Here is a 27022-nt window from a genome sequence, read left to right on the forward strand (position 1 = left end):
ACATAACCACTATGCCACCAGGACCCCTTCCCTTTTTAGAAAGAACAGTGTTACTTAAAACAGCTAAACGAAAGAGAGAAACATCCACTTGAGAAATAAACTATCTTGATATCTGTAACAGGTACATTAATAGGGAAACAAACTTTAGTAATAATTAGCTGTAATAACTATCACTGGATCACTAATGATGATGAAAAAAATATTTACCATACCGTGTATGTGTGTGCCTAAGCCTCTGACATACACCAAATGTGCTTGTTTTTGTTTGTTGAAATTACAGGTTCCTTCTTGTCCCTACCACCCTCCATCCAGATTTTCTACATTGGCCTCAGTTAAGATAGCACTTTTGATAAACCTGGAGCCTTGGTAGCAAAGATCAGCAGTTTGAAACCACCAGTGGTGCCTCAGTTTTGGAAACTCATTGGGCCGTTCTATCCTGTCCTACAAGGTCACTATGAGGCAGCATGGACTCAATGGCAGTGACTAATGACAAAAGCACAGTAAGTATTTTAAGTGTGGGGGTAGAGAGAATGGCAAAGATAAGAAAAAGGATTCCAAGCTTAACTGAATAGTATTAATTTCCATGTATTTGGAGTTTTGTTGTTGGTAATTTTTTTTTGAGAGTGTTAGTACGTTAAAAAAAAAAACAACAACAACAACCAACCAAACCCATAGCTCTTGAGGGGCCTTACAGGACAGAGTAACTGCTGCCTCAAGGTCCTCAAGGTTGCAAAGCTCTACTAGAGCAGACTGCTCCCTCCTCCCACCAAATGCCTGAGGGGTCCAACCACTGACCTTCCAACCAACAGCCAAATGACCTAACCACTCACTGCACCACCAGCGGCCCCCTTGGAGGTACCTAATTAACATTTCTGGTCAACTGACATAGAGCAAAAATACTTAAGGGGCCAAAATATCTTCTAAAGATTTAATTTCTGACCTCAACAAGAAAAACCTTATTGGAAGAGTCTAATATATTATCTACTATCCAGTTATTGACAGCCCAGCTAACGTGCTCGGCAATCAGCAGAGATGCCTCTGTTTCACTATTCCCAGTAAGTAAACGACACCACATGAAACCTGAGGAGCCCCTGGGTCCACGCAAATGGCTCCAACACGCCCAAACTAAGAGGCTGGAAGTTTGTGCCTGCCCAAAGGTACCTTGGAAGATAAGCCAGTTGAATGACTTATGAAAACAATCTCAGCCATCAAAAACCTACAGAGCAGCACCACACACACACACACACACACACACACACACACACACACACACACACACACACACACACACACAATGGGGCAAGTGGCTTTTTTAAAAAAAACCCATTTTATTAGGGGCTCATACAACTCATCACAATCCATACATATACATACATCAATTGTATAACGCACATCCGCACATTCCCTGCCCCAATCATTCTCAAAGCATTTGCTCTCCACTTAAGCCCTTTGCATCAGGTCCTCTTTTTTTTTTCCCCTCCCTCCCCGCTCTCCCCTCCCTCATGAGCCCTTGGTAATTTATACATTGTTATTTTGTCATATCTTGCCCTATTCGGAGTCTCCTTTCTCCCCTTCTCTGCCATCAATCTCCCAGGGAGGAGGTCACATGTGGATCCTTGTAATCAGTTCCCCATTTCCAACCCACTCACCCTCCACTCTCTCAGCATCGCCCCTCACACCCCTGGTCCTGAAGGTATCATCCACCCTGGATTCCCTGTGCCTCCAGCCCCCATATGCACCAGTGTACAACCTCTGCCCTATCCAGTCCTGCAAGGTAGAATTCAGATCATGGTAGTTGGGGGGAGGAAGCATCCAGGATCTGGGGGAAAGCTGTGTTCTTCATCGGAACTACCTCGCACCCTGACTGACCCATCTCCTCTCCTAAACCCCTCTATGAGGGGATCTCCAGTGGCCGACACTTGAGCCTTGGGTCTCCACTCTGCTCTTCCCCCTTCAATACGGTATATATGTACATATACATACACACACACATATACATATATATCTTTTTTTTTGCATGATGCCTTATGCCTGGTCCCTTTGGCACCTCGTGATCGCACTGGCTGGTGTGCTTCTTCCATGTGGGCTTTGTTGCTTCTGAGCTAGATGGCTGCTTGTTTATCTTCAAGCCTTTAAGACCCCAGTCACTATCTCTTTTGATAGCCGGGTACCATCAGCTTTCTTCACCACATTTACTTGTTCACCCACTTTGGCTTCAGCAGTTGTGTCGGGAGAGTGAACATCACAGAGTGCCAATTTAATAAAAGAAAGTATTCATGCATTGAGGGAGTGCTTGAGTAGAGGCCCAAGGTCCTTCCGCCACCTTAATACTAAACCTATAAATGTAGACACTTAGATCAATTTCCCCATCCTCATATATATATGTTTGCATGTACATGTCTTTGTCTAGACCTCCATAAATGCCCCTTGATTCCCAGCTCCTTCCTCCATCTCCCTTGACTTTCCTCCTGCCCCACTACCATGCTCCGTCCCCACCTGGGCTACAGCTATACCTCTTCTCTACACAACCTTACCCCTGATCATTCCCCACCAGGCCTAGGACAAATGGCTTTTCATGAGGAAGAACTCTTTAAAAGATAACTAAATAATCAAGAGCTAAAATAAATAAATTAATTAATTAAGTGTTTAGTGGGTGTACTTGAGCTTCGTGATATGCTACCAAACAGATTCCAACTCACAGTGCTCCTATGAATATTGTCTCAGAATCAACCCGTAAACCGCTGTTACCTGTGAGCTGAATAATGTCAAATCCCTTTTGTTAGGGGTCCTCCACTCTATCAACCATGAGGTCTTTCTTCAGAGTGCACAAGACACGGTCTTGATCATCAATGTACTTCTTTCAAAACAGATTTACTCACTCTTCTGTGCTTTCAATATTCCTCATCAGTACTCTCCTACAAAAGCATCCCTCCTTCAGTTACTTTATTTATTTATTATCTAGCTTTCCCATGCCCATGAAAGGATTAAAAACATCAAGCCAGGGCCCTTTTCTGTTTCCAGAGTGACATCTTTGCTTTTTAACACTTTAAAGAGATCTTTTGTAGGCAGATTTTCTCAGTGTAATAATTTCTTGACTGCTACTTCTATTAGTGTTGACTCCGGGTCCAAGTAAAATGAAATCCTTGATCACTTTAATCTTTTCTCAGATTACTTTATGTTGCTTACTGGTCCAGTTATGAGTATTTTTTCCTTTTCTTTATATTTCTCTTTTCACATTATATGACATGGTTACATAAATTAATGAAGGAAAACAGTTAAGTACTAGAACTCAGGTCTTTCCATCCAAATGCTTTCCAATTTTTACTTTCTGACAGGAAAAAACCCCACCACTATTTATAAACATTTTAAGAAAACTGAAAGTAAACAAGCGGCCATCTAGCTCAGAACCAACAGAGCCCACATAGAAGAAGCACATCAGTCTGTGTGATCACGAGGTGCTGAAGGGCTCAGTTATCAGGCATCAAAGAACAAAATTCCTATCATTGTGTACTCACCTCCCAGATACAATTGCTGAAGACAAAGAGGGTGAACAAGCAAATGTGGTGAAGAAAGCTGATGGTGCCCGGCTATCAAAAGATATAGCATCTGGGGTCTTAAAGGCTTGCAGGTAAACAAGTGGCCATCTAGCTCAGAAGCAACAGAGCCCACATGGAAGAAGGACATCAGCCTGTGTGATCACGAGGTGTTGAAGATTTCAGGGATCAGGCATCAAAGAACAAAAAACCATATCATTGCGAATGAGAGGGGAGTGCGGAACAGAGACCCAAAGCTCACCTGTAGGCAACAGGGCATCCACTTACAGAACTGTCACGGTAAGACCAGCCAGTCAGCGTACAATGTAGCAATGACACATACAACTTTCCTCTAGTTCCTAAATGCTTTTGCTCCCCCCACACCCCACTATCATGATCTCAATTCTACCTTACAAATCTGGCTAGACCAGGGGATGTACATTGGTAGATAGGAACTGGAAACACAGGGAATCCAGGGTGGATGATCCCTTCAAGACCAGTGGTGAGAGCAGCGATACTGGGTGGGCGGAGGAAGGGTGGGGTGGAAAGGGGGGGCCAATTATAAGGATCTCCATATAACCTCCTCCCTGGAGGATGGACAACAGAAACGTGAGCGAAAAGAGACGTCGAACAGTGTATGATATGACAAAAATAATTTATAAATTATCAAGGGTTCATGGGGGAGAGGGGAGTGGGGAGGGAGGGGGAAAAATGAGGAGCTGATGCCAGGGGCTTACATGGAGAGCAAATGGTTTGAGAATGATGAGGGTAATGAATAGACAAATGTGCTTTATACATTTGATGTATGTGTATGGATTATGATAACAGTTGTATGAGCCCCCAATAAAATGATTTTTTTTAAAAATTGAGAATCCAGTACTTAAACCCTAAATGCCTGAATTTTAATTTCATGGGGAAAATTGTTTTTATTCTTTACTTTCATAGTTATCAATATATATACATAAATACATAAATTTAATTAAATGTTACAAAAACGTCACACTCGGGGGTATAGGGTTAAGAAAACTGAGAATCAAGTACTTTCTTCATTAGGAACTAATATGAATTAATGAAACAGATTTTCCTGTGTGGTTGATAAGATTTTTTAAAAGTTTGCTAATATTCAGTATTATGTGTAATCACTTAAAGTAATAATAGAGAATTTTTACTCTTGCTGCATTGCTTTGGAAAAAATTTAACTTCTGTCAATTTATTTGTACACTTGTAATCAATTGATAAGTACACATGTACAGTTAATTAAATGACAGTCTTGCATACAAAGCTTTATGATCATGCCACCAGTGGACACTACGTTCAATTCCAACAAGCAGAGACTACTACACAATAGACAGTGCACACTGCAATATATGTTAAACAGCTGTGGTTGTTAGAAGTTGAACCCAAGTTCGATTTGTAGAACTACACTACTAAACTAAGCCATACAGCCAGTTTATATAACTTATTCTTTCTAAAAACGAAGGAAAAAAATTATCTCTAAGGTCTCATCATCTTTTAATTGTTACACTTCTACAAGTATATAGGGGTAAGCTCAAAAGATCTGATCAAAGTATATTACTGAAATGGGGAGAGACAACCTTGCATGCTGGAAGCCAGAGGGACTTGAAACACTTTCCTGTTGAAAATCAAAGAATACAACTTTCAGTGATGGATAACAACTCAATGCAAAGAAAAGAAATATCCTCACAACTGGCCCAGTAAACAGTATCATCATACGTGGATAACTGATTCACATTCTGAAGGTTTCCATCATCAACAACCATGGAAGTAGCAATCAAGAAATCAAGTAATGTAATGCACTGGGTAATCTGCTACACAAGACCTCTTTAAAGTGTTATGGAGCAAAGATATCACTTTGAGGATTAAGGTGTGCACGACCCAAGCCATGGCGTTTTCAATCACTTAAAATGCATGTGAAAGGTGGACAAGGAATACGGGACAAAAAAGAAGTGATGCATTTAAATTATGGTGTTGGTGAATAATACAGAAACATCATGGACTGCCAGTAGAACAAACAAATCTGTCTTGGAAGAAATCAGAATAGTCTTTAGAAGGGAGGATGGCAAGACTTCCTCTCAGCAGGGGAGACCAGTTGCTAGAAGAAGACATCATGCTAGTAAAATAGAGAGGCAGAGGAAAGAGGAAGACCTCCAAGGAGGACGGATACAGTTGCTGCTACAATGGGCTCGAACATAGCAATTATGAGGCGGGAGCAGGATTAGGCTGGGTTTCATTTTGTTGGGAACCGGGTCGCCATAATACGAAACAACTAAATGGTATTTAACAAGGAATAACAGGTGTAAGGCACATACACCATTCTCCACTTGGCAGATGTGGTTGGGTTTCAAAGACCAAGCCATTAGATGAAACTGGCATTAGGTGAAAATAGAAAATGATCAAAGCACAAAATGGAGGATGACTTCATCCTGCCATAACTAACTACATGCTTACATAACTGTCCAATTACATCACCACATTACTGCCAAAACATGGAGAACCATGGTCCAGCCAAGCTGAAACAACCTTAAACCACCACAGCCAGTGTCCCTTTTGCCTAGCACTTTGGCATTCATTACTGCCAGATGCATATCATTAATATGCAAGATAGCCTACCAGAATTTTCACTAACGTGTAAAAGCAAACTGCTAGATAACAAGAGTTAAACAGCGAGGGGCAGGTGTACATTTATGAACAATGAGATTCTGACCATGGCTCTACAAGGCATGGCTTAAGGAGGTAAAAAAATAATCTTTTGGCAGGATTACATTTTGGAAATATTACTCTTTAAAATCTTTCGGCAGAATTTCAAAAGAGAATTACAGGAAATGACTATTATTTCAAACTAAATTTTAATTATTACTTCTTAATACAAGTAAAATGTGGGAGTAATTTCATAGCTACCCCACTAGGCCTCTGATTCAATTAAAGCGCTTACTGAGAGCCTTTAGGAAAACCCTATTACTCCAACTATCTCTACTGAAGCAATGATTAAAGCAAACATCTTCCCGCCCCTTTTTAAGCCTACCCATTCTTTTCAACCTAGAGATGGTGAAAACAATTATTACCCTCAAAGCATTACCAAAATAGCTTATAATCGACAGCTTGTATCTTAAGCTAACAAAAGCCTCATTACAAAATGTACCCTCTGAAACCATCAACACATTGTAACACAATGGAAATGCTCAATAAACGAAATTCAATGGAATTTCCCTCCCCCTCTAAATAGCTTTCTTTAGCACAGAAGTAGAGGTATAGAGTAGCCATTCTAATAAAATCTAATTTCAAGGACAGATCAGGTCTTTTGGGAAAGCTTACTCTAATTTCTGAGTAATCAGACAACCGTCTGACGTGGCAGTGACTGCACAGAACAGGCGTCAGAGCGGTGAAAAGAGCACACCAGGAGTTCCCAGTGCTGGTCCTGACAACTCAAGCGGCGTCTGGGTACCAAACCTCAGTAAGGTTCCATTTCGGCACTTAGTATTTCCACTCTGAAAAGTCAAGTTTGCAGCCGATTAAAACCAGGAAGAAGGAACTAAAGTAGCCCCATACCCCCCTTTCACAAGGTTACTCCTTGTCCAGAAAAGCTTTGGTCTTATTTTCACAATTCCTTCCAGGTAAAAATAAATAAAATTTTAAAAAGGAGACATATTTAGTGTTTGTGCATCTTCTAAGCAGACACTATTAATCATTTCTTTTAAAATTAAATTACCTACCTCACTGAGGTGTTGTGAGGATTAATTCATTAGTGTTTCTAAAGCACTTTGAGATCCTCAGGTCAAAGGCGCTATAGAAGTGCAAAGTAGTATTATTATTACTAGATTTTTTGTTTATTTAAGGAATTTCACAATCCTTTAAAGGCTAACTTTAAGAACCTAACTACTATGATTTAGACATCTATTTGTTATACCTGAAATTTTATCCATGCTTTAAAAAAAATAATCATAAACACGTATCAGATAGCCAGGGGCATGATGTTTCAGAACAAGTACAAGTCTCCCCTGCTACCATAAAACACAGCAAGCCTATAAAATGAAGCAACAAATTACTGTATGTGTATGGGGGAAAATTTTGAGTGTCCCCAGACCCTCAAAATAAACTACTAAACCATACCCCAAACCACATAAACCAAAAATAACACTAACAGGCAGTGTTCACAGACACCATTCCAAGCTGTCAGCTTACTGATGCGTGTAGTTCCTGAGGAAGGAGCTTGGAGATGCCACCGCTCTGCTTGCCCCCAAGCTACCTTGTAACAGCTCGCCACTCACTGAACACTGTCACTTTTTGACATTTTCTGTAAAAGCAAAACCCCTCTTTGGATTTCTTTCAGTTAGAGAAAAGAGATACCAATGTAGGGTCTTTTGTATAAGGGAAGTAGGTGTCATAAAGCAAAGTTTTGAAATACGGGAAACAGCTGTAATTTTAAGGATTTGGCTGTGATCTATAAATTAAGGGAGTATATGGAAAATCACGTGTGACAGACTTTGTTTAGCGAGAAATCCTGTCATTCAGATTTAAAAGTGTGCCTAAGTTATACCCCAAACAATACAAAACAAAAGCAACTACCACTTAAACTTTTATTTAGAAATCTTGGGATTTCGAAATCCCAAGAGCAGCATTAGTATGAACTAGCAATAAAATAATTGAACTTTTCCTTTAAACTAGCCACCCCACCCCAATCCCCCCCACCAATTACATAATAAGCTAAAGCATTGAGAAGAGGTCAAAGTAAATTTCCTTTAAGAAATTTTAAGAGAAAAAATTTTAACTACGAGCCAAGGTTTCAAAACCACGTTAAAATCTTGATTCCAACCACTTCCCTAGCCAAATATTTTTACAATTAAAGTTGTATGTTTAAAACTAAAACAAACAAAAATAACCACCCACACATATGCTCATAAATAAACAAGGCTAAGGTAACCAAGGCCATCTCTGTATTAGATACTCTAGTTGAAACCCACACACTTGAAAAAATAAGGCCAACATCCTATGGTGTGATTTGAGATTCCCTTGTGCAATTCAGGTTCCAGACCCTTGATCAAACTGAAATTTAAATATTAAACTTTGAACTCTTACCTCCTGCTCTTGTTGAAAGATGACGACTCTACCACCTTTATCTCCTGTTGCTAGTAATTCTCCAGAATGATTAAATTCTACAGTAGAAATTATATCTGCTGTATAATTGAAACAGAAAGAAAAGACATTAGTTTTTCCCCTTCATACTACTGTAGTTACAGAACTTAGTATGTCTTTCCTAACAGAGTCCAGGCTTCCACAGTAGCTTTCTGACATTGAAAATAGTGAATCTGAAGCTATTTCATCAATATTTTAGTCCAAGTCATTTTTCCCAGAAAAAATGAAGACACTATTCAAATAGAAAAAATATTAGTTTAGCGATGTCAAATTTATAAAGAAATTAGTCATGTGAAGCATTCTGATAGTACTACTAAATGTTTAATAATAAACCTACTACTCTTCTCTTAAAATGCTTTTGACAGATTTATGTATGCAATCTGAGATGATTTGTAAATAATTAAAGTAGATATTACTAAACAAAATAATGTAAAAATTATTTCAGATGGAATTCTAACAGCGATCAATTTGTAAACTCCAGCAAAAGCTTGCAAACAGAACATGCTTACATCCCAAACCCCGTGTGCTATGCACCACACCTTTAACATGCCCGCTCTCCTGGGCTCCTGCACAAGACTAAATGCACACATCCAAAGCTGGTGCTAACTCTACAGGCAAGCTCAAAAGAAGGCCCTACCCACCTGTGTGTTTGGACAAAAGCGCCCTTTTCCTAAGGAAAAGGTCGACATTGTAGAATTGGGCAGTAAGATGACACAATCACACCGTCACTAACAAGTTTCCCCCACAAAACTTCCAGTCGTATTAGGAAACATCTCATATACATGTATTTTAAATAAACAGGGGAATTTACTCTTTCTGTAAGTTTTCATCTCCTGGTCTATATTCCAGCTCACTATTAACAATGTAAGAAATCAAACTTTACGTATCTTTCTGAAGAGTATACACCCTCCTTGGTGAGAATGCATATACAGAATGCACTGTTTTTGCATATGATTTCAGAGAGTTTAGGCAGTACCCTACTTCTGGGTTAAGAACTCTGGCCCATATTGAAGGTGGTTAGTATTAAGAAAGAATAAATGTACGACTTACATTGATTTTATATACATAAAGGGAGTACCCCCAAAAAAGAAAGAAAGAAAACGGACAAGAGCTCTGCCGGGCAGACATTTCGTAGCATGCATTTTCCTTGCTGGGCGAGCATAAAGCAACTCGCTCAGTCAGAGTTAGTGCACTCAGTGAAGGTTCTCTCTGGTCACAGGGAATTTTTTCATGAAAGCTCGAACCTCATTTCTTGTGATGGCCGAGTTAACAGCTTGTGGCTGTGAAATTTTGGTTCCTGCTCAGGAAAAATGCTGCAACAACTGTTGCCATATTGAACACAGCTCACAAGGACCGTGCTAGGGGGAAAACTCAAGTGTATGGAGCAAAAAGGTGAAATGTCGACTGATGACAAACCTTGTTCTGGATGTCCATCAACTGCCCTAAGGGAGGAAATGTTGACTCAAGTTGTCTATAAAGAGGTTCTAAAAGGACTGCAAAACAGTGTCTGATAAAAAAAAAAGGCCTGATTTGTGGCAGATGGGGGGCTGGTTTTGCCACAACAGTGCACCTGCTCATGCAGCCATCTCCTGTGCCAGTTCTTGGCAAAAAACAGCATGCTTCTCTTAGCCCACACACCTGCCTCACCTGACCTCACTCCATGTAACCGTTTTTTGTTTCTGGGAATAAAGAGGGACATGAAAGGACAGTAACTTAACAACATAGAAGAAGTGAAGAAAAAAAACAAGGGAGGTGCTGTCAGCCATCCAAACAAATGAGTTTGGAAAATGTTTCCAAGAATGGAATTGCAGATTTGACAAATGTATCAGGTACAATGGAGAGTAGTACTCTGAAGGCATTAAAAAGGTTGTTTTGACAAAAAAAAAAAAAATAAATAAAAATTAAATATATACCAGTAGCTTTGAAAAAATCCCAGGTTGGGGTGGGGGTGGGGTGGGTGGGGAGGGTTATCCCCTCGCGTAACGCAGTGTAACAGGAAATAAGTTGTACTACTCTGTAAAGCCAAGCATCAGTAAGTACTTAGTAGTTCTTAGCTGAGTGATACTGTTCTGACCTCGGTAGTGAAAATAATAAAGGCTTAAAAGCATGTAATATTCCTACACATTCAGTACTTTAATTATAGTTGAAGAGAATAAACTGCTAAGAGTGAACGATGTTTACTTGAAGGTTAGCTTAAAAATCAGGGAATAAGGCAAAAACTGTCCATATTCAAATTACCTTTCAATTAAATTAAAAACCTTCAGGCAGGTACCGCTTTGAATATGCAAATGATTGGTTTGATAAATTCCACCGTTCATTTTTCCTACAGAATTGCTAATTAGGATACAGAAGTAAACTGAACCAAAATACAAATCCTTGAACTCTCCATGCTCTCAGCATAGTGAAATGCTCACAGGGACAGCAGATTTGTTTTCCTGGTTACATAGTGGAATAATGGGCAGACTCGCCTCATTATTTGTTATGACTTCATCTTTCACCAGGTCCAAATTTTTTTATTCACTTAAGTAAACAGCAACTCTTATTAGGTAGATGGGTTACTATAGCTACAATTCAATAAGGAACGTGCCAATCATCTTGGTGTGTAGAGCCTGCTCTGACTAGCCTCTGTGGAGCAACACTGAGGATTAGGATGGCTAAGCGAAGTGTGGTGCAGGAAGGGTTCCATGTCTAGTAAGGGAGGATCCTCGATCTTCCTGAAGTGAAGTGGAGAGTGGAAAATCTACAGGCAATTAAACTAGCAAGAAGGTAATTATAGTTAAAAAGATTAAAGATATTTGGGGATGGGAGGAGGAAGATCCCACATATAATATGCAATTCTTACGAGAGGTAATTAAGTCATGAAGCAGTAAGCATAGCAACCTCATCTGAAGATTATACTGACTCACCTACCTAGCTGTAGAATGTGATGCAGAATGTGTGGGGGTGGGGGAAAAAGAGAAACTTGTGGGGTGGAGGAACGCAAGACACATTGACTGCAATATGTGTTATCAAGAATCATAAGGTATTTAATTTTTTTCTTCTTAGGCAGGGGACCATTACTTAAGGTGGATGTTCAAGAGTTATGTGCTACTGAGATGTGCGTGGTATGAGGCAATAATCTAAGATTTTCCTTAAGCGCAATGTTGGCAGAGAGGGGTGCCCCTTCTTTCCAGTGTTATCATCTCGGTTTCCATGACTCTGTCAAATGACAGTAACCCACTTACGTGTAATTCACAAACACCTACAGCAATGCAACCCTCCCATTTACAGAAAGGCTTCCGGTGCTTGAACGAGTGATCAATTTAAAAAGATGAGAAGAAAACACACTGCTTAAACTTTAGATTTAACCAAAGTCATCCCAATTTAGTTTAAATATATGAGAAAGACAAAATGAAACTTTAGTATTCCCAATCTTGGAAGCGCAAAAATATTAGATGAAGAGTTATTTTAAAAAATTAGAATAAAGATAAACAGAGGAGAAATTTTTTTCAAAATTCATCTTTACCTTTTGGTGATAGCAATAATGTAGTTGTACTGGTACTCATTTTTAAAGATGAATTAACAAAATATGTCAGAAGTATTGTTATTATGTACAAGCCAAAAAGTGTGGTACAAACAAATAAAGTCAAAGGCAGGTGACTGAAAGCCACCAAGAGGTAACTCAAGACACATCTGGTGATCAGCTTCCCAAAGTGCAGCCTTAGAACCCCCTGGGGTGTTCTACTGAGCCCCCTCCAAGGTCACGCTGAGTCAGAATCGCCTCCACGGCCACTAACAACAGAAGCGCAACAGGTGAACAGTACGTACACTGCCTACGCCTTCAAGCTCACCATCTAAGCAAGCATAAAACCGCTCCCAATTATGAGATGTGTGATCAGGAGCTATCAACTATTTTCCTTAGTCACCAGGATTTTAAAAACTCTCAAGATACACTGGAAGCAGTACTATTGAGTTCTACTTTCCCCGTTATTACTCATCAACAAAAACAAGTCAATTTTGTTTAGATGATATATTCTACAGAGACTACTTCGACCCTTAATCTCCTGTGCCTTGCTGAGTTCTAGAACCACCAATGTCACCTTATACATTTTTCTTATCACCAAATTCACTGCAGTGCTGGGTGAGTATGACTTACTGCGCCCCATGGGACAGAGTAGAAATGGTTTCCCATGTGGGACAGGAGCAGCATTTACAGAAACATGCTGCCACAGCTTCTCCCATTAAGCAGGTGGGTTTGAACCACTGATCTTTCTGTTGGCAGTCAAGCACTAACTACACTGTTTCTGTGTGCTTGCTAATCCTCCCTTTCACTATTGAATTCTGAGCACTTGTTGCTAGTTGCCATTTTGACAGCTCCAACCCATAGCCACCCTACTACACACAAAAGAAAGAAACACTGTCTGGTCCCTCGGTTACCCTCACAGCTGTCCCCATGGCTGCCCCCATGGTTGTAGCCACGGTGTCACTCCAGCACTCAGTCCAATACTTTCACATATACTAACCTACCAAAAATCCAATCCACTGCCCTCAGCTTGATTCTGACTCACAGAGACACTGACTTTAAGACAGTTCTATCTTAGGGGTTCCAAGGTTGTGAATCTTTACAGAAGCCAACTGCAACAGCAGCATCGCACTCCACTGGAGCTGGCGGTGAGTTTAAACTGTCCACTGTGTCAACACTGCGTCCCCAGGGCTCTGAAGGTAAGCGGAGTGGTTAACCCAATAAAGGCTGGCTAGATAATGTGTGTACTAATCTTAGTAACTATGAAAAGAGCAAATTGTTTCGAGAGCAAATGTTTTGAGAATGATGAGCACAACAAAAGCGCAAATGTGCAACACAATGGATGTATGTATGGATTGTGTCAAGAATTGTATGAGCTCCCAATAAAATGATTAAAAAAAGAAGGCTTGTATCACCCAAACAATGAGAAGATAGATGCCAAGCAGTGTGTGACAGAAACCTAAGAGGAACACTTGAGGAAAGCTGAAGAATCCTAAAAAATAACTGGGTCAGGTTAGCAAGAGGCTAAAAAGGTCCCATCCCACACAGCAAGAAGAGCTAATGATTGACGTCACACAAGTCAACCCACGTTCAGTCCTTGTTGGGGAGAAACACAGGGTTTTCTCAACATAACTTGCTCAACTTTAAAGATTTTCTTAAAACACTGATGTTTGTTAATACTTATCATGTCAAAAGTCTATGAACACAGAGGAAACTTTGGAAACAATCATACTTGATGGCTTGATGGAAGTGCCTCACCTTCTCCCTGTCACCGAGTTGATTCCGACTCAGATCAACCCTGTATAGTTTCCGAAGCTTGGTAAATCTTCCTCCTACTGAGTAGTGGATGGGTTTGAACCTCGGACCTTGCAATTCGCAGGCCGGGACGTAACTTAAAAGCATCACCTGGGCTTCTTTGCGTGAAGTGCCTAAAGGAATATTTTTTGAGTGAGCACAGGTGGCCAAACTTGTGGACTTATTACTGTGATTTTTATTCTGCATTTTTCACAGTTATGTTTTCGGAGGTACTACCCCTCTGATTTGTATAACGAAATTTAAATATAGCACTATTGCAGCATTCCTTCCTCCTCCCTGACATATTAAATAATGAATGTTAAAAATCATTTTATTTGGGGCTCGTACAATTCTTATCACAATCCATACATCCATCCTTTGTGTCAAGCAAATTTGTACATTTGTTGCCATCATCATTCTCAAAACATTTGCTTTCTATTTGAGCCCTTAATAGCTCCTAATTTTCCCCCTCCCTCACGGCAAATAATGCATTTTTTTAAAAGCAAGAGAAAAAGTAAAACACCATGATTTCTGGATACTAAGTCACCTAGGTATAAAACACCTGGAAAAATAATAAAATACCTGAGAACCCCTTAAGCTTCCCCATTTGTGGGTGATACTTGTAAGCTTTCCTAAGTTGTGAAATGCCAAGATCTAACCAGGCCTCACTGGGCAATGACTGACTTAAGAAAATGTCAAGGAAAGAATACCGCCAAACTTTGTTTGCAGACCTACAAAACTAGAATGCATTCTGAAGAGCACCAAGTGTGAGCTTCGTATCCTACCTGTGCCACCACACAGCAGCGTGCCAAGGACTGTGGGGTTGCAGGTGTGCCTAGAAACTGTAAAACCTCAAATCTGTAACTTCCCACTATGCGTTACCTCCTGTTGATCCCAGTGGGCCATCAAAGTTACCATAGTTTTACATGTGCACATAAAGGAGGAATAGTTCTAAAAATAGTGGCCACATAAATTTTGGAACTGCCCAAACTAAGGTCAGTCAGGTACTGTTAGGTGTGTGTGTGTGTGTGGGGGGACGGGGGACGGACGACTATACAGGCGTTTGTTTCGCTGTGTATATAAACGTTACATTGACACTATACTATAGGAGCATGGTGGTATAATGGGTTACACTTTGGGCTGTTAGCTGCAAGGCCAGTTTGCCTCCACCAGTGGCTCCCAGAAAAGTTTACAATTTTGGCAACACAAAAGGGTAGTTCTACCTTGTTTTCTAAAAGTCAGAACCAACTAGATGGCAGTGAGTTCAGCTTTCTGGTAGTCTATTTAAGTGTGTAAAAACAGTAAGAAAAGTTTGAAATATTGTACCAAAACACACAGAGAGAAAGGAGCACATGCTGGAGTAAAAACCAGCACCAAGAGACTTGCTCCATACAGGCTGTCACACAATTTCAACCTGTAAAAGAAATACATTATCTACAAAATGTAATAAAATGAAATCCAGCAAAATGAGGCTTGCCTATGGCTCCTAAAAATAGTCTCTACCATTCAGATCCTTGCAGCATTAAAAGATTACTAGTAACTATGGAGGAGATGCACGCCAAAGTCTGAAACAGTGCTGTCAAACAACTGTCTGCTGTGACCTATAATACAACTCATTTGCCACAAGTGGTTACTGAGCGTTGGAAATATGGCTAGTGAAATCAAGGAACTTTTAATTTTTGCTCACTGTAATTTAAATGGCCATGCATGGCTTGTATCTACCATACTGGGCTGCATAGGTCTACAACATTACAAATTAGACACTGGCTTTCACTAAACACACAAGAATGATGGCCTGAGAGGAGCACACATGGTACCACAGGAGCTATGTCCCAAGATTCCCGGCAGATGTCTGAAACCATACAGTGCAACCCTGTCTTATGTTTCTGTCCTACACAGTATAGTACATATAGGAGAGATACTCCGCATGCCCCAGACGGGCAGCATTAAACTGCTGGACAGCAGAGGGCAGAAACTCACCAACAGAGTTACTAGGAGGATGTCCACTCTCTGGCACGGTTCATTACTCTACCCAGAATAGTCAACAATTTAAATATTTTTGGACTGGAGGGTGGGGTGGAAAGGGGGAATCGATAACAAGTATCTACATATAACCTCTTCCCTGGGCGATGGACAATAGAAAAGTGGGTGAAGGGAGACACTGGATAGTGTAAGATATGACATAATAATAATTTATAAATGTACAAATGTGCTTGACACAATGGATGGATGTATGGGCTGTGTTAAGAGTTGTACGAAAAACCAATAATTTTTTTAATTGTAAATTATTATTTTCATATTGTACAATGTCTGCTGTCTCCCTTCACCCATGTTTCTGTTGCTCGTCACCTTGGGAGTGGTGGTATATGTAGAGATTGTGATAAGATATGTACAGGCCCCCAATAAAATAATTTAAAATATACTTTTGGACTAGGGATATTGAAAGGGACCTTGGCGGCAGAGTGGGTTACTCGTGAGGCTGCTCACTATGAAATTGGAGGTTTAAACCCACCAGAGACTCTAAGAACAGAATCCAGTAGATTTACAGTCTGGGAAACCTTAAGTGGCTCTATTCTGTTCTATAAGATCATTATCAGCAAGAATCATTTATGAGTACTTAGAAATGGGAATACTGTACCCTGGGTAAAATAAAACAACCATCTTATACAAATACCTTGTGCTGTCTTGAAGAATATGCTAATACCAGATAGGTTTCATAAAATGTTATATTCTACATGTTGTCGCCACTGTTGTTAGGTACTGTTCCAACTCATAGCAACCCTACATACAACAGAATGAAACACTGGCCAGTCCTACTTCATGCTTAGAATGATCGTTACGTTTGAGCGCAGTGTATCCAACAGTCTGTATAGTAGTGGCTTGTGTGTTACTAGAAGCTGTGTGGCCAGTATTTTAAATGCCAGGCAGGGTCATCCAGAGTGAACAGGTTTCGATGGAGTTTCCAGACTAGAAAGAGCCTGTGAAAAAGGACTAGGCTGTCCACCTTAGGAAACCTCAGGAGGATTCCGATAAAGTACTTTTAAAACAACTAATAGGAGCTACAAAGATTTGTCAACATTGTACTCTGAAGGTGAAAGCAGCTATGCCCGCTCTGGCTGCTTCAGAAGGAGCCCCAGTGGATCTGTATGGGAAGCACTCATTGGCTACAAGGTCGGCGGTTAAGGCCACCAGCTTCTCTATGAGAGAAAGATGAGATGAGGCTGGCTGATTCTCAGCCGCCGTGAGGAGGGAGCAGCTCTCCACTCTGTCCTATAGGCTTGCTATGAATTGGAATCAACTTGATGGCACCGAGTTTCCCACGTGCCACAAAAACATCAGTACCACTATTACAATCACTAATTCTAAACTAGAGCTAAAGCCTAGTTATGAAAATAAGACAGTGAAATCTTATTTAAAAGGGGATTTGCATCTTTGCTATGGCAACAAAAATATTATTTGATAAAAAAAGCCTTTATCAATCTTATTGAAGTACTCCCTGATATAGCTACTAAAAAGTGAAGCCCCTCCCCACTAGAACATGAGTCAATTGTCTTACTCTGTTAATACACAGTAATGGCACTCTCAGATATTTGGTAAATATTAGCTCAGATAGTTGCTAAATTTTAAGTCAATAATCAAAACAAAAAAATATATAATTTATTGCAAAACAGATTCCCCACCCACCTCACCCCATGTTCGTCCCTAAGCGGAACCTGGGCTTTGCCAAAGAAGAGGTAGAAATGGGAACAGGGACAGGAGAGTAAGGACATCCATTGTACTGGTCTAGTTTTACTTTGTTGGGCACACCGTGCCATCATTTTCTTTCCCCTTCCTGTCACCTACCTCAGGTTGTTTCTCTTGTGCCACAATAAAAATTGTGCAGGACACAAGCATACATAAATTAAAAATACTAAATACTCTTTAATATGAAAATCACAAGCAAAAATTTAAAATGGCATATAAAATGGCAGTAATTTACAGTAAGTACTTTATAATGATAAAAAATTAAAATTATTAGCTCTAATATTCTTTAACTAATCCAGTTCTTGTATTGTCAAACATTTTATAGGATTACTCATTGTAATTCCATTTGAGGACTCCGTCCCAGATAAATATTTTAAATAAACCAATCAGAATTAGTACTGCCTCAGAAAAACTGTACTATCTATTAGATAATAAAAGATTGAAAGGATTTCAAACAATAAAGAATTAAGAAATATAAAGACAACCTCTAGTACATAGGTTAGAGAACTATGGCCTCCTGCCCGGTTTTGTAATTGAAGTTCTATGGGAAGCCAGCCACACTCAGTGATATTGCCTATGGCTGCTTTCACTCTAGACAGGGCTGACTAGTTGGGACAGACTGCAAACATTACATCGTCACTACTGAAAGAGCCATAGTGAGTATGTTAGCCATGTTAGTACATATTCTTCTAAAAGTTTGTGTAAAGATATTGGTAGAGTTTGATACAAAAAAAAAAACCCCAGCTCTATTTGTTCCAAAATGTGTTTAGTTCTGTTTACATAACAGAGAATCAGGAAATCATGGAATATTTACAGGAGTTTATGCCGACAAGGTAACATATTTGAAATCCCCTGATATAAAGTAATCATGGAAAAATTGAGAGAGAAAAATCTCTACAAGGTAAAGAAAGTGATGAGCCACTACTACACACCATTCAAATGACTACAATTAAAAAAAGAAAAAAGCACAAGAAAAAATGGGCACTACTTAATGCTGGTACTGTGCAACTGACACACACATATTGCTGGTCGGAAGGCAAAATAACAGCCATATTGGGGGAAATCTGGCAGTTTCTTCAAAAGCTAAAATATTTGTGTTATGATCCAGCAATCTCCCGACCAGACACTTGCCCAAGTGAAAGGAAAATCTTTTGTCCACACAAAAAACAGTATACAGTTTGTTATTGTCTAAATCTGGAAATGACCCTCTGCTGGGTCATTTAGGATTCCTAAAATGAAATTCTATTCCAGATCATAGGTGGAAAAAGCACAAATACGATATGGATAAATCTCAAAATGCGCTACACTTAGTCAAAGAAGCCAGAGTCAGAAGACTACCTGGGATGTGATTCCACTTACACAGCCTTATGAGACAAGATAAACTGAAGGGCAGGGAGCAGGTTAGTGGCGGCTGGAGGTCTACTCTGAAAAGCAACAGGGCTGTGAACAGGTAGTGGTTTAAGCACACAGAGGAAACCTTCGTTACAAAGGTCCATGGGCTTGGAGGGCCGGTGGAACGGTTCTGTATCTTGAACTGGTACAGTTCAATGATTGTATGCTTTTATCAAATCCACAAGGAAGCAAAAACACGAGGCAAATACTATACTAGAATATATATACTAGAATATAAGCCGATCCGAGTATAAGCCAAGGTACCTAATTATTACCTGGGAAACCAGAAAAACTGATTGACTTGAGTATAAGCCTACAGTGGGAAATGCAGGATGTGAATTAACACAGAGACCAGAGGGGAGAGACGGAGTGCAGCCACAGACACATCCTACCAGTTCAGCTGCCGGCGTAAGTGAATCACTATGGGTGTTTCTGTGATTTGGAGTCATCATAAAACGGCTCTACTGGTTAGATGTGAGTAAAACATTCAAAGACCTCCAGTGTCAGCGGGGTTTTTAATGAACAGTGGAGAAACGGCAATCACCCACGAGATATTACACCTCGCTGGGGTACCACTGACCCCGTGCATAAGCCGAACCCCAGTTTTTCAACACAATTTTTGTGCTGAAAAACTTGGCTTATACATGAGTATATACGGTAAATACTGAAATAAAATGACAAGTACTTTTAGCTTTTTTAGACATGCCAAAATTCTAATCTACCATTCGTTACACAGTACATTTCTGATACAAAACCTTCAACAGTCATCATCCTCTAAGGATAATCAACATTTTAGAGGTACTAACTAGCTTTACTGTCAGCAAAAAATAGTTTCCATGCAGTTCTCCATTAAGGCAACAAGAATTAACCTTCCACATATAGACCACCTTCTTGAGATTGGGAGTACTGTCCTCTTTCCTGAAAAATTTCTTTTCCTATCTACCACCTTCTGTCATTTGGCCAGTGAGTAAAGAAAGAATTAAATTCATGTTAGGTCTTCGGAGAGGTAGAAATACACCAAGAGGATTTTTAAAATAAGATATTTGTACATAACTACTAAAGGCAGATAGCATAGAAAAAGAATAGTAAACATTGCAAAAAGTTAAAGTAATTTTAAAAACAGTTCATTTACTAAAACTCAGGAAAACATTAAGAGGATTAAAATACTTGTACATGTCAAGGAAATGCCCCATCAAAACAAATAATTGAAAAAGCAAAACACAGCATGTCCTGTCTTAAAAGGAAAAATTAATAAATTGTTAAGGAGACTGATACTCGCTTGCATTGTGGACAGCAGTGTACAAACTTTGGGAAAGTGATCGCATAACTTATAGAAAAAGCCAAAAAGGATTATTCATATTCTCAGATCTTTGTTAGTTCCAGAAGCCAGCCTATTTAAGCAATTAAAAACTTAAAAAGCAAAGTGTCAAGGACTATATAAAAAGAACATCAACTATTTTTACACTGAAAATAGGAGCCATGGGGTTGCTGTGCACTAGGCATTGAACTGCTAACCCCAAGGTTGGTGGTTCAAGCCCACCAGCCACTCTTAGGAGAAAAGATGAGGCGTTTTACTTCTGTAGATTGATAGCCTTGGAAGCCCTACACAGGTTGCTGTGAATTGGAACAGACTTGATGGTAGTGGGTTTGGTACACTTTCTTTCACACTCTGCAATAATTTTTCTTGAAATCCCTTTCCCTTTTACCTCTTTCTTCATTAACTACCATGCAAAGGTATGGCACCAGAGTATGCAGTCTCAGTTCCGCTAATAGTAATGTGACTATGAGTCAAGTAACCTCTCTGCAGGGAAATACAGCTAGCTCGCCTATTTCTTAGGGCATTTGTATTTCATGGCGCAGACACACGATTCAGACATTACATAAACTAGAGGAGGAACTAAAGTAGAATAATGGCTGGAGAGCAGCAGCTGCCTTAAAACTCCTAATATGATAAAGACCTGAAGGGACAACAGACCTATAATTGAATAAATCTACAGCCAATCATCCACTAAAGATCTCACTCTGAGAAAAATGAACTCTGGATCTATTTTCTTTTCAGCCTGGAATTAACAATAGTGATTAATTGCCAACGGATATTTCCAGTAACTTACAAGCTAAGCAAATGAGAAATCAAAATGGAATTGAAACAAGTCACACATAATCCTTTCTGTTCTTTTTAACTGGTACCACTACCACAACAGGAAATCGGTACTAGAAGATTCTCATGTCATTTCTTACTATGGGTTTTTCTCACTTTCATAAATTAGAACTTTCTCCAATACAAGAAAGAATATATATTCACATAACAAAAACAAGTTCATCATTTTCGAAACGTTACTGAATAAAAACCACATAGATGAGAGTCGAAACTTCGTTTTCCATAAACTTGTTTTAGAATAGCTTTAAATTGGAAAAACATTTCCAAATATAATAAAACAATTCTCGTATACCTTGTATACCTCACCAGGCTTCAGTATTTTACACCTGAAATTATGGTGGTACCTTTGTCCTAACAAAGGAGCCAACACTGGAGCATTTATAAACTAAACTGCTCACTTGACTCAGCTTTGCCCAGTTGTCCCTTGATGCCTATCCTGTTCCTGCGCCCCACCACACACCATGGGATGTGACGTCATGCAGTTTCCTTAGCTGCTTTTGGCCTGTGACCGAGTTTTGAGAAGTAGGTTTTCCCAACTACCCAAGAGTGTTCCTAACAAACTAAGTGGAGAAGCAATAACTACTAATTTAGAGGACTAATTTTAGTCCCAAACACCCAAAACAACCTACTAGGTTTATTTGTAAAAGGTTAACGCTCCTGTAGATTTACTTTCCATTGGCCAAAAATAGACACTAAAAGCAAAGCGGCATAAGGCAACTTTCAGAAAGTGGGAGCTACCTGTATTGGTTCGATACTTTGCAGTATATATGCCTCCCTCAAGTCAGCTTTCTCACAGCTACACCATGATTACAGCTGGGAGCACAGAGTCCTCTTAAGTGAGGTGCCATTCGCAGCACAGTCTATCAGAGGCACATGCTATCATTAACGATAACCTAGTTTTCCTAGCCAAGGTAATTTTTGTCAGTTGTCTCCATGATAAAATCACTCCCGCCCCCATCCACCCTTCCTACTCTTTGTAAGGAAAGTTCACTCAACACAGCCCCACACTGGGGGCAGAGGTAGCACTAAGCACCACTTCCTTAAAAGAGAGGGGAGCTGTGAGGACATCAAATATTTCTAAGTCTTCAGTGTGGGAAAGGTGCCCCTTCTTTCCAATGTATTTACTCAATCAACCATTTATTTCTATCAATATAGACTTGTGCATATTTAATTTTCATACTTGGAAGTATGAACGAAATAATTACTGGCCACATTGTTCCAGATTTGGCCTGAGAACTTTCAAGCTGGCTCCTGTGTCCCTTTGACATGGCCCCATCCTTGTTACCTGAGTACTCCTGAAACATTAAAAATATGTATTTTCATATTTTATTATGATCACAAAATTAAACCCCACTGCGTACTCTTCTATGTTACATACGGAGAGTTAAGAATTGCTCTGTTGGGATCAGTACAAGTCTATTAAGATGAAAAGCTACAGTAAAGGTTAGAATCACAGCAAAGTCTTCCTTAGAGAGTACCCTAACCCAACTCAGAGCTCTCTTCTAGAACAGATTTCTCATTTGATTACCTAAAAGAACCAGTATGTGGTTAACTTTTTATAGGACATTTGATGCAACCTGGTCTTTATAATTTAATTTTCTGATCAGTGTATTGGTTCACCTTCCTTTTTCAGAGGTCTGCTAAAATACATCTGTACTTAATAGGACACAAATCAGTTCCTGTTTTGATTTAGTTTGTTTCAATACTTACAGTTCTCATTAAGGAGGATGCTATTTTGTTTGGGCACATGATCCATTTTCATGATCCTTTTATCTTTATATGCCCTACATAACAACAAACACTGACCTTTAGGGCAAGCCTTACACAATGAATAAGAAAATTTACCCAACTTTTTACTCAGTGTTAAGAAAATAGTTGTAAAATGCTAGTTCTTGGGAAGGGGGATCGGCATCAGCTTGATGGCACTGAGTGGCTGAGCCTTCAGGAAGCGTTTGTTCTGTGCAGGGCATGACAGAACTCTTTGACCTGTAGAGGGAGCTCAACACTTTTGTTATTTTCCCCAAAGGTCAGGACACTACGCCCATCAAAATGGTATTTTCAAGATTTTAAGAACATTTTGATATGGCACTCTGAAGAACAAGTTGTCCTGTCCATTCAGGAATTTCTTCTTCCTCTGCTCTCCTGGTCCTAGTAAATAGGACCCTACCATTTCTTCCTCTTTCCTTATCATGTTATGAATGTTGAGGCTTGTGAATCTCTCTTCAAATATTCCCCGCCCTCAAGTGGCAATGCCTAGGGCATATTACTGGAGACTGAAAGGCAAATGGGCCCTCCACCCCCGCCCCTTGCTCTGCTGTTCCCTTTAGTCTCACTGACCAGTGCGCCCCTCTACCCTCTTCACCTCATGGAGCACACAGAATACTTGTATGGCACACTAAGATAAAGAAGACTGCCTAAGAACGAGTCAGATGAAGGTCTACTCTGCTACGGCTTTCCAAGTTGTCAAATCCCTACTTTGCCATCCATTGTCTGAGAAAAAAGCAGTAAGTCAAATTCTTTAAGACGTTTCTTCATCTTTAAATTTCCATAAGTCATAGGATTATTAATGTTAACTGAGCCATAAATACAAAGTTATTTTTATTAGGTACATGGTAAGCCCCTATGTAAGCTGTGACAAACTTCAGGTGGATTTGGGTTTTGTTGCCAAAGGTATACTTCTAACCTTCTTGGTGCCTAGGCTACCCAAGTGGATCTAACTTAGGAAAACAAGTTCCACAACTAGCCCTTCTTTATTTGCTGTTATCGAGGCTAAAACTCAGGAGGAGCCTGGGTGGCTTACATATGGAGCTGCTAACCCCAAGGTTGGCAGCTCTGAAACCACCAGGCACCCCACAGCAGAAAGATGAGGTTTTCTACTCCCTCGGAAACCCACAGGGCCGGTTCCACCATCTTCTTTCTATAGGGTTGCTATGCTTTGTTATGGCAATCAGTTTTGGATTTTTGGATCCCCTCCCCCCAGGCTAAAACACCAGCTATAACAAATTGCCTCTGCATGCACACACTCAAGAGGCCTCACACAGAAGTATGACTGGTCTTTCAGGATTCTGTATTCTTGTGTCTTTCAGACCTCACTCTGATTCTCATCAGTTTAGAGAACAGTCTTTAAAGAATCAAATATGTACTGTTGGTCTGTATAATAACCTTTTCTTAGCCTCTGCCTCAGTGAACAGGAACATGTTATATGTAATACGCTGAACAAAGGCCACTGGCTACTGTTGCTCAGACAGACCTACATTGTAATGTTGCCATGAGAGTCAGGGTCCAAAGGGTAATTTCCAGAGATGTGTTCTGGAACCAGTCTCCCTTCTTTTTAACTTGTTCCTGGATAATCTGATAGCATGTTTGGATAAAATGGAATGGAACCATACCCTCCTGCAACAAAGAACAGAAAGATAAACAATTGCTAATACATTTGGTCTTCAGGTGTGATTCTCAACAGACAAGCCTTGGTGTTAAACTGTTACATGCTTTATAAAGATAATTCTATAACCAGGATTAGTTTCTGGTTATTTGTACCTGCCTACAATCTTTTCTAACTATGATTATTATGAAAATGCTAGAAGACCCAGATCGTTCATTGACCTTTAGTATTAGCAGTCACACTCAATTAAAAAATTTTTTTTCTCCTGATAGGAGTCCTCCAACTCATCTCCAAAGGATACTAAAGGAGGAACATTTATAAGAGGGTTAAAGAATTCTTTAAAGTAGTTTGTTATGCTTTATCTCAATAATTGAAATAATCAGGCTGTTTTGGTTTTTTTATACCTAAGGACACGCGAGCAGAAGCCAACTTGACTGTAACCAACAACATGTCCAATTAGATGTTTACTTTAGTCAAACTAGCAAAGAGGGCTGGGAACTAGTACAGGGCCAAGTAGAAACCAACCTGGAGTTTAACTTACTCCCAGGAATCTTGCTAAGTAATTATAATGAACTGAACCAGTATGAGAGCACTTCAAAAAGTCGTGGAAAAATGGAAATATATTATGTCAAACACTTATCTAAAGGAATGTATCATATACTACGTTTTTTTAAAGTGCGTGTTTTTTTTTAAAAACTATTCAAAAAAAGAGGAAAAAACTCTTTCCTTTACAATTTCTGGTAGATAAGTTAACACAGGATGTTGATTTCCTGATCTTATATTTAAATAATTCATTGGCTCCACTAAACTTTTAAAGTAATCATGTTTTCCATGTGATTTGTAATTATTTTCACATGGTTCCATTTTAAGAGATTAAATTTCTCATGACTTTCACTGGAGAATTAAACACAGGTTTTCCCACTTACTTGGATTAAGTATATTCTACTGATTCTTTTTTTTTAAAATCATTTTATTGGGGGCTCGTACAACTCTTACCACCATCCATCCATCCAACCACCAACTGTGTCAAGCACATTTGCTGCCATTATCATTCACAAAACATTTTCTTTCTACTTGAGCCCTTGGTATCAGCTCATTTTCTCCCTCCTTCCTATTCTACCGATTCTTAAACCTAGTCTTAATCGTTATAGCTTTTGTGACTTTTTGTTGGTTAGCTGATTCTTGAAGAGTCTTCCTTCCAATAAATATTTCAGCAACCATCTACTACATACCAGAAACTAGTTCTAGGAGTGAAGGATACAAGAGTTAATAAGGAAGACAAAAATTATTGCCCTCATTCATGGCTCTTACACTCTAGTGAACCATATTAAGTGAACAATATAAATGAGAATGAACTTGGTTAACTTGATGGAGGCAAGAAATCTAATAAAGCAGAACATGAAGGAGGGGTGTTAGTGGAGGACTGAAGCATTGAGCTGAAGTCAGACTGCAAGTCCTTCTGGACTTTTGTTTGATTGTGCTACGTTTTGTAGCATTTCTAAGTCATGTCTTAAAGTCACAAATTATATCTATGATTATATGGATAAAGTATATGAAACTGGAAGAGTGGTTCTCAAGTTATTAAGTAAGAGAAACAGATGAATGCTGAAGTCAGTGCTGGTAAGAATTTGCGTGTGGAAGGCAGTACCAAAAGATGATTCCAAGGATGACAGCAGTGCCGTTTGCTAACAGACACTCTACAGAAAGAACAAGTAAGAAGCAAACAAAAAAACTGCTGGTAAAGATTTCAACTAGGATCAAGGAAGAACGGTCATAAATGGACAGCAAGATATATATGATGGGAATTAGAAAAAAGAAAGAAATTTCAGTATCATCCATTAACAGAAGGCATTTAAAGTCGTTTGTCTAAATGTGATTTCTAAAGGAGTATAGGTAAAGAAGTTGAAGAACCAGCTAGGTCAGGGGTCATGAACCTTATGTGGCTCTTCTGTCACATATATGTGGCTCTGAAGTAAAATTGAAAATGAAAATAAAACTATCATAGTTATATTAAAAGGCTATTAAGGATATAAAGATAATGGTGATTTCATCTGTTTGTAAAAATATCTTTATTGCTTTTGAATAATTTTAAGTGGCTTGAGGGACAGTACTGACTCCTCCGTTGCTGACCCTGAGCTAGGCAATGAAGACTGAAAGCTGGTAATAAAGACAGTAAGGTAGGGAGAGTTTTTACAGAAGCCAAGGAAGCAAAATTTCTAAAAGGAGCTGGGGAACAAACACCCATGTCAAGAGGTGATTAGAGATCAAGTAGGATGAGGACTGAGAATTAAACTTGGGTTTGACAACATGGACATTTTGACAAAATTATTTCAGTGAATTAAGTCTTCCTAAAAGTTGTTTTCTTC

The 27022-nt window shown here is 39.4% G+C and overlaps 1 protein-coding gene across 1 annotated transcript in view; it reads right to left on the reverse strand.

The window, feature by feature from the left end:
- PPP2R2A (protein phosphatase 2 regulatory subunit Balpha) overlaps positions 1 to 27022 on the reverse strand; it is an 86537-nt gene that overhangs the window by 31264 nt on the left and 28251 nt on the right. The window contains exon 3 of the mRNA XM_075556486.1: positions 8628 to 8725. Coding sequence (XP_075412601.1) covers positions 8628 to 8725 — 98 coding nt within the window. The remainder of the gene's footprint in view (positions 1 to 8627; positions 8726 to 27022) is intronic.

Source organism: Tenrec ecaudatus, chromosome 8 (genome assembly GCF_050624435.1).
Source record: "Tenrec ecaudatus isolate mTenEca1 chromosome 8, mTenEca1.hap1, whole genome shotgun sequence".
NCBI lineage: Eukaryota > Metazoa > Chordata > Mammalia > Afrosoricida > Tenrecidae > Tenrec > Tenrec ecaudatus.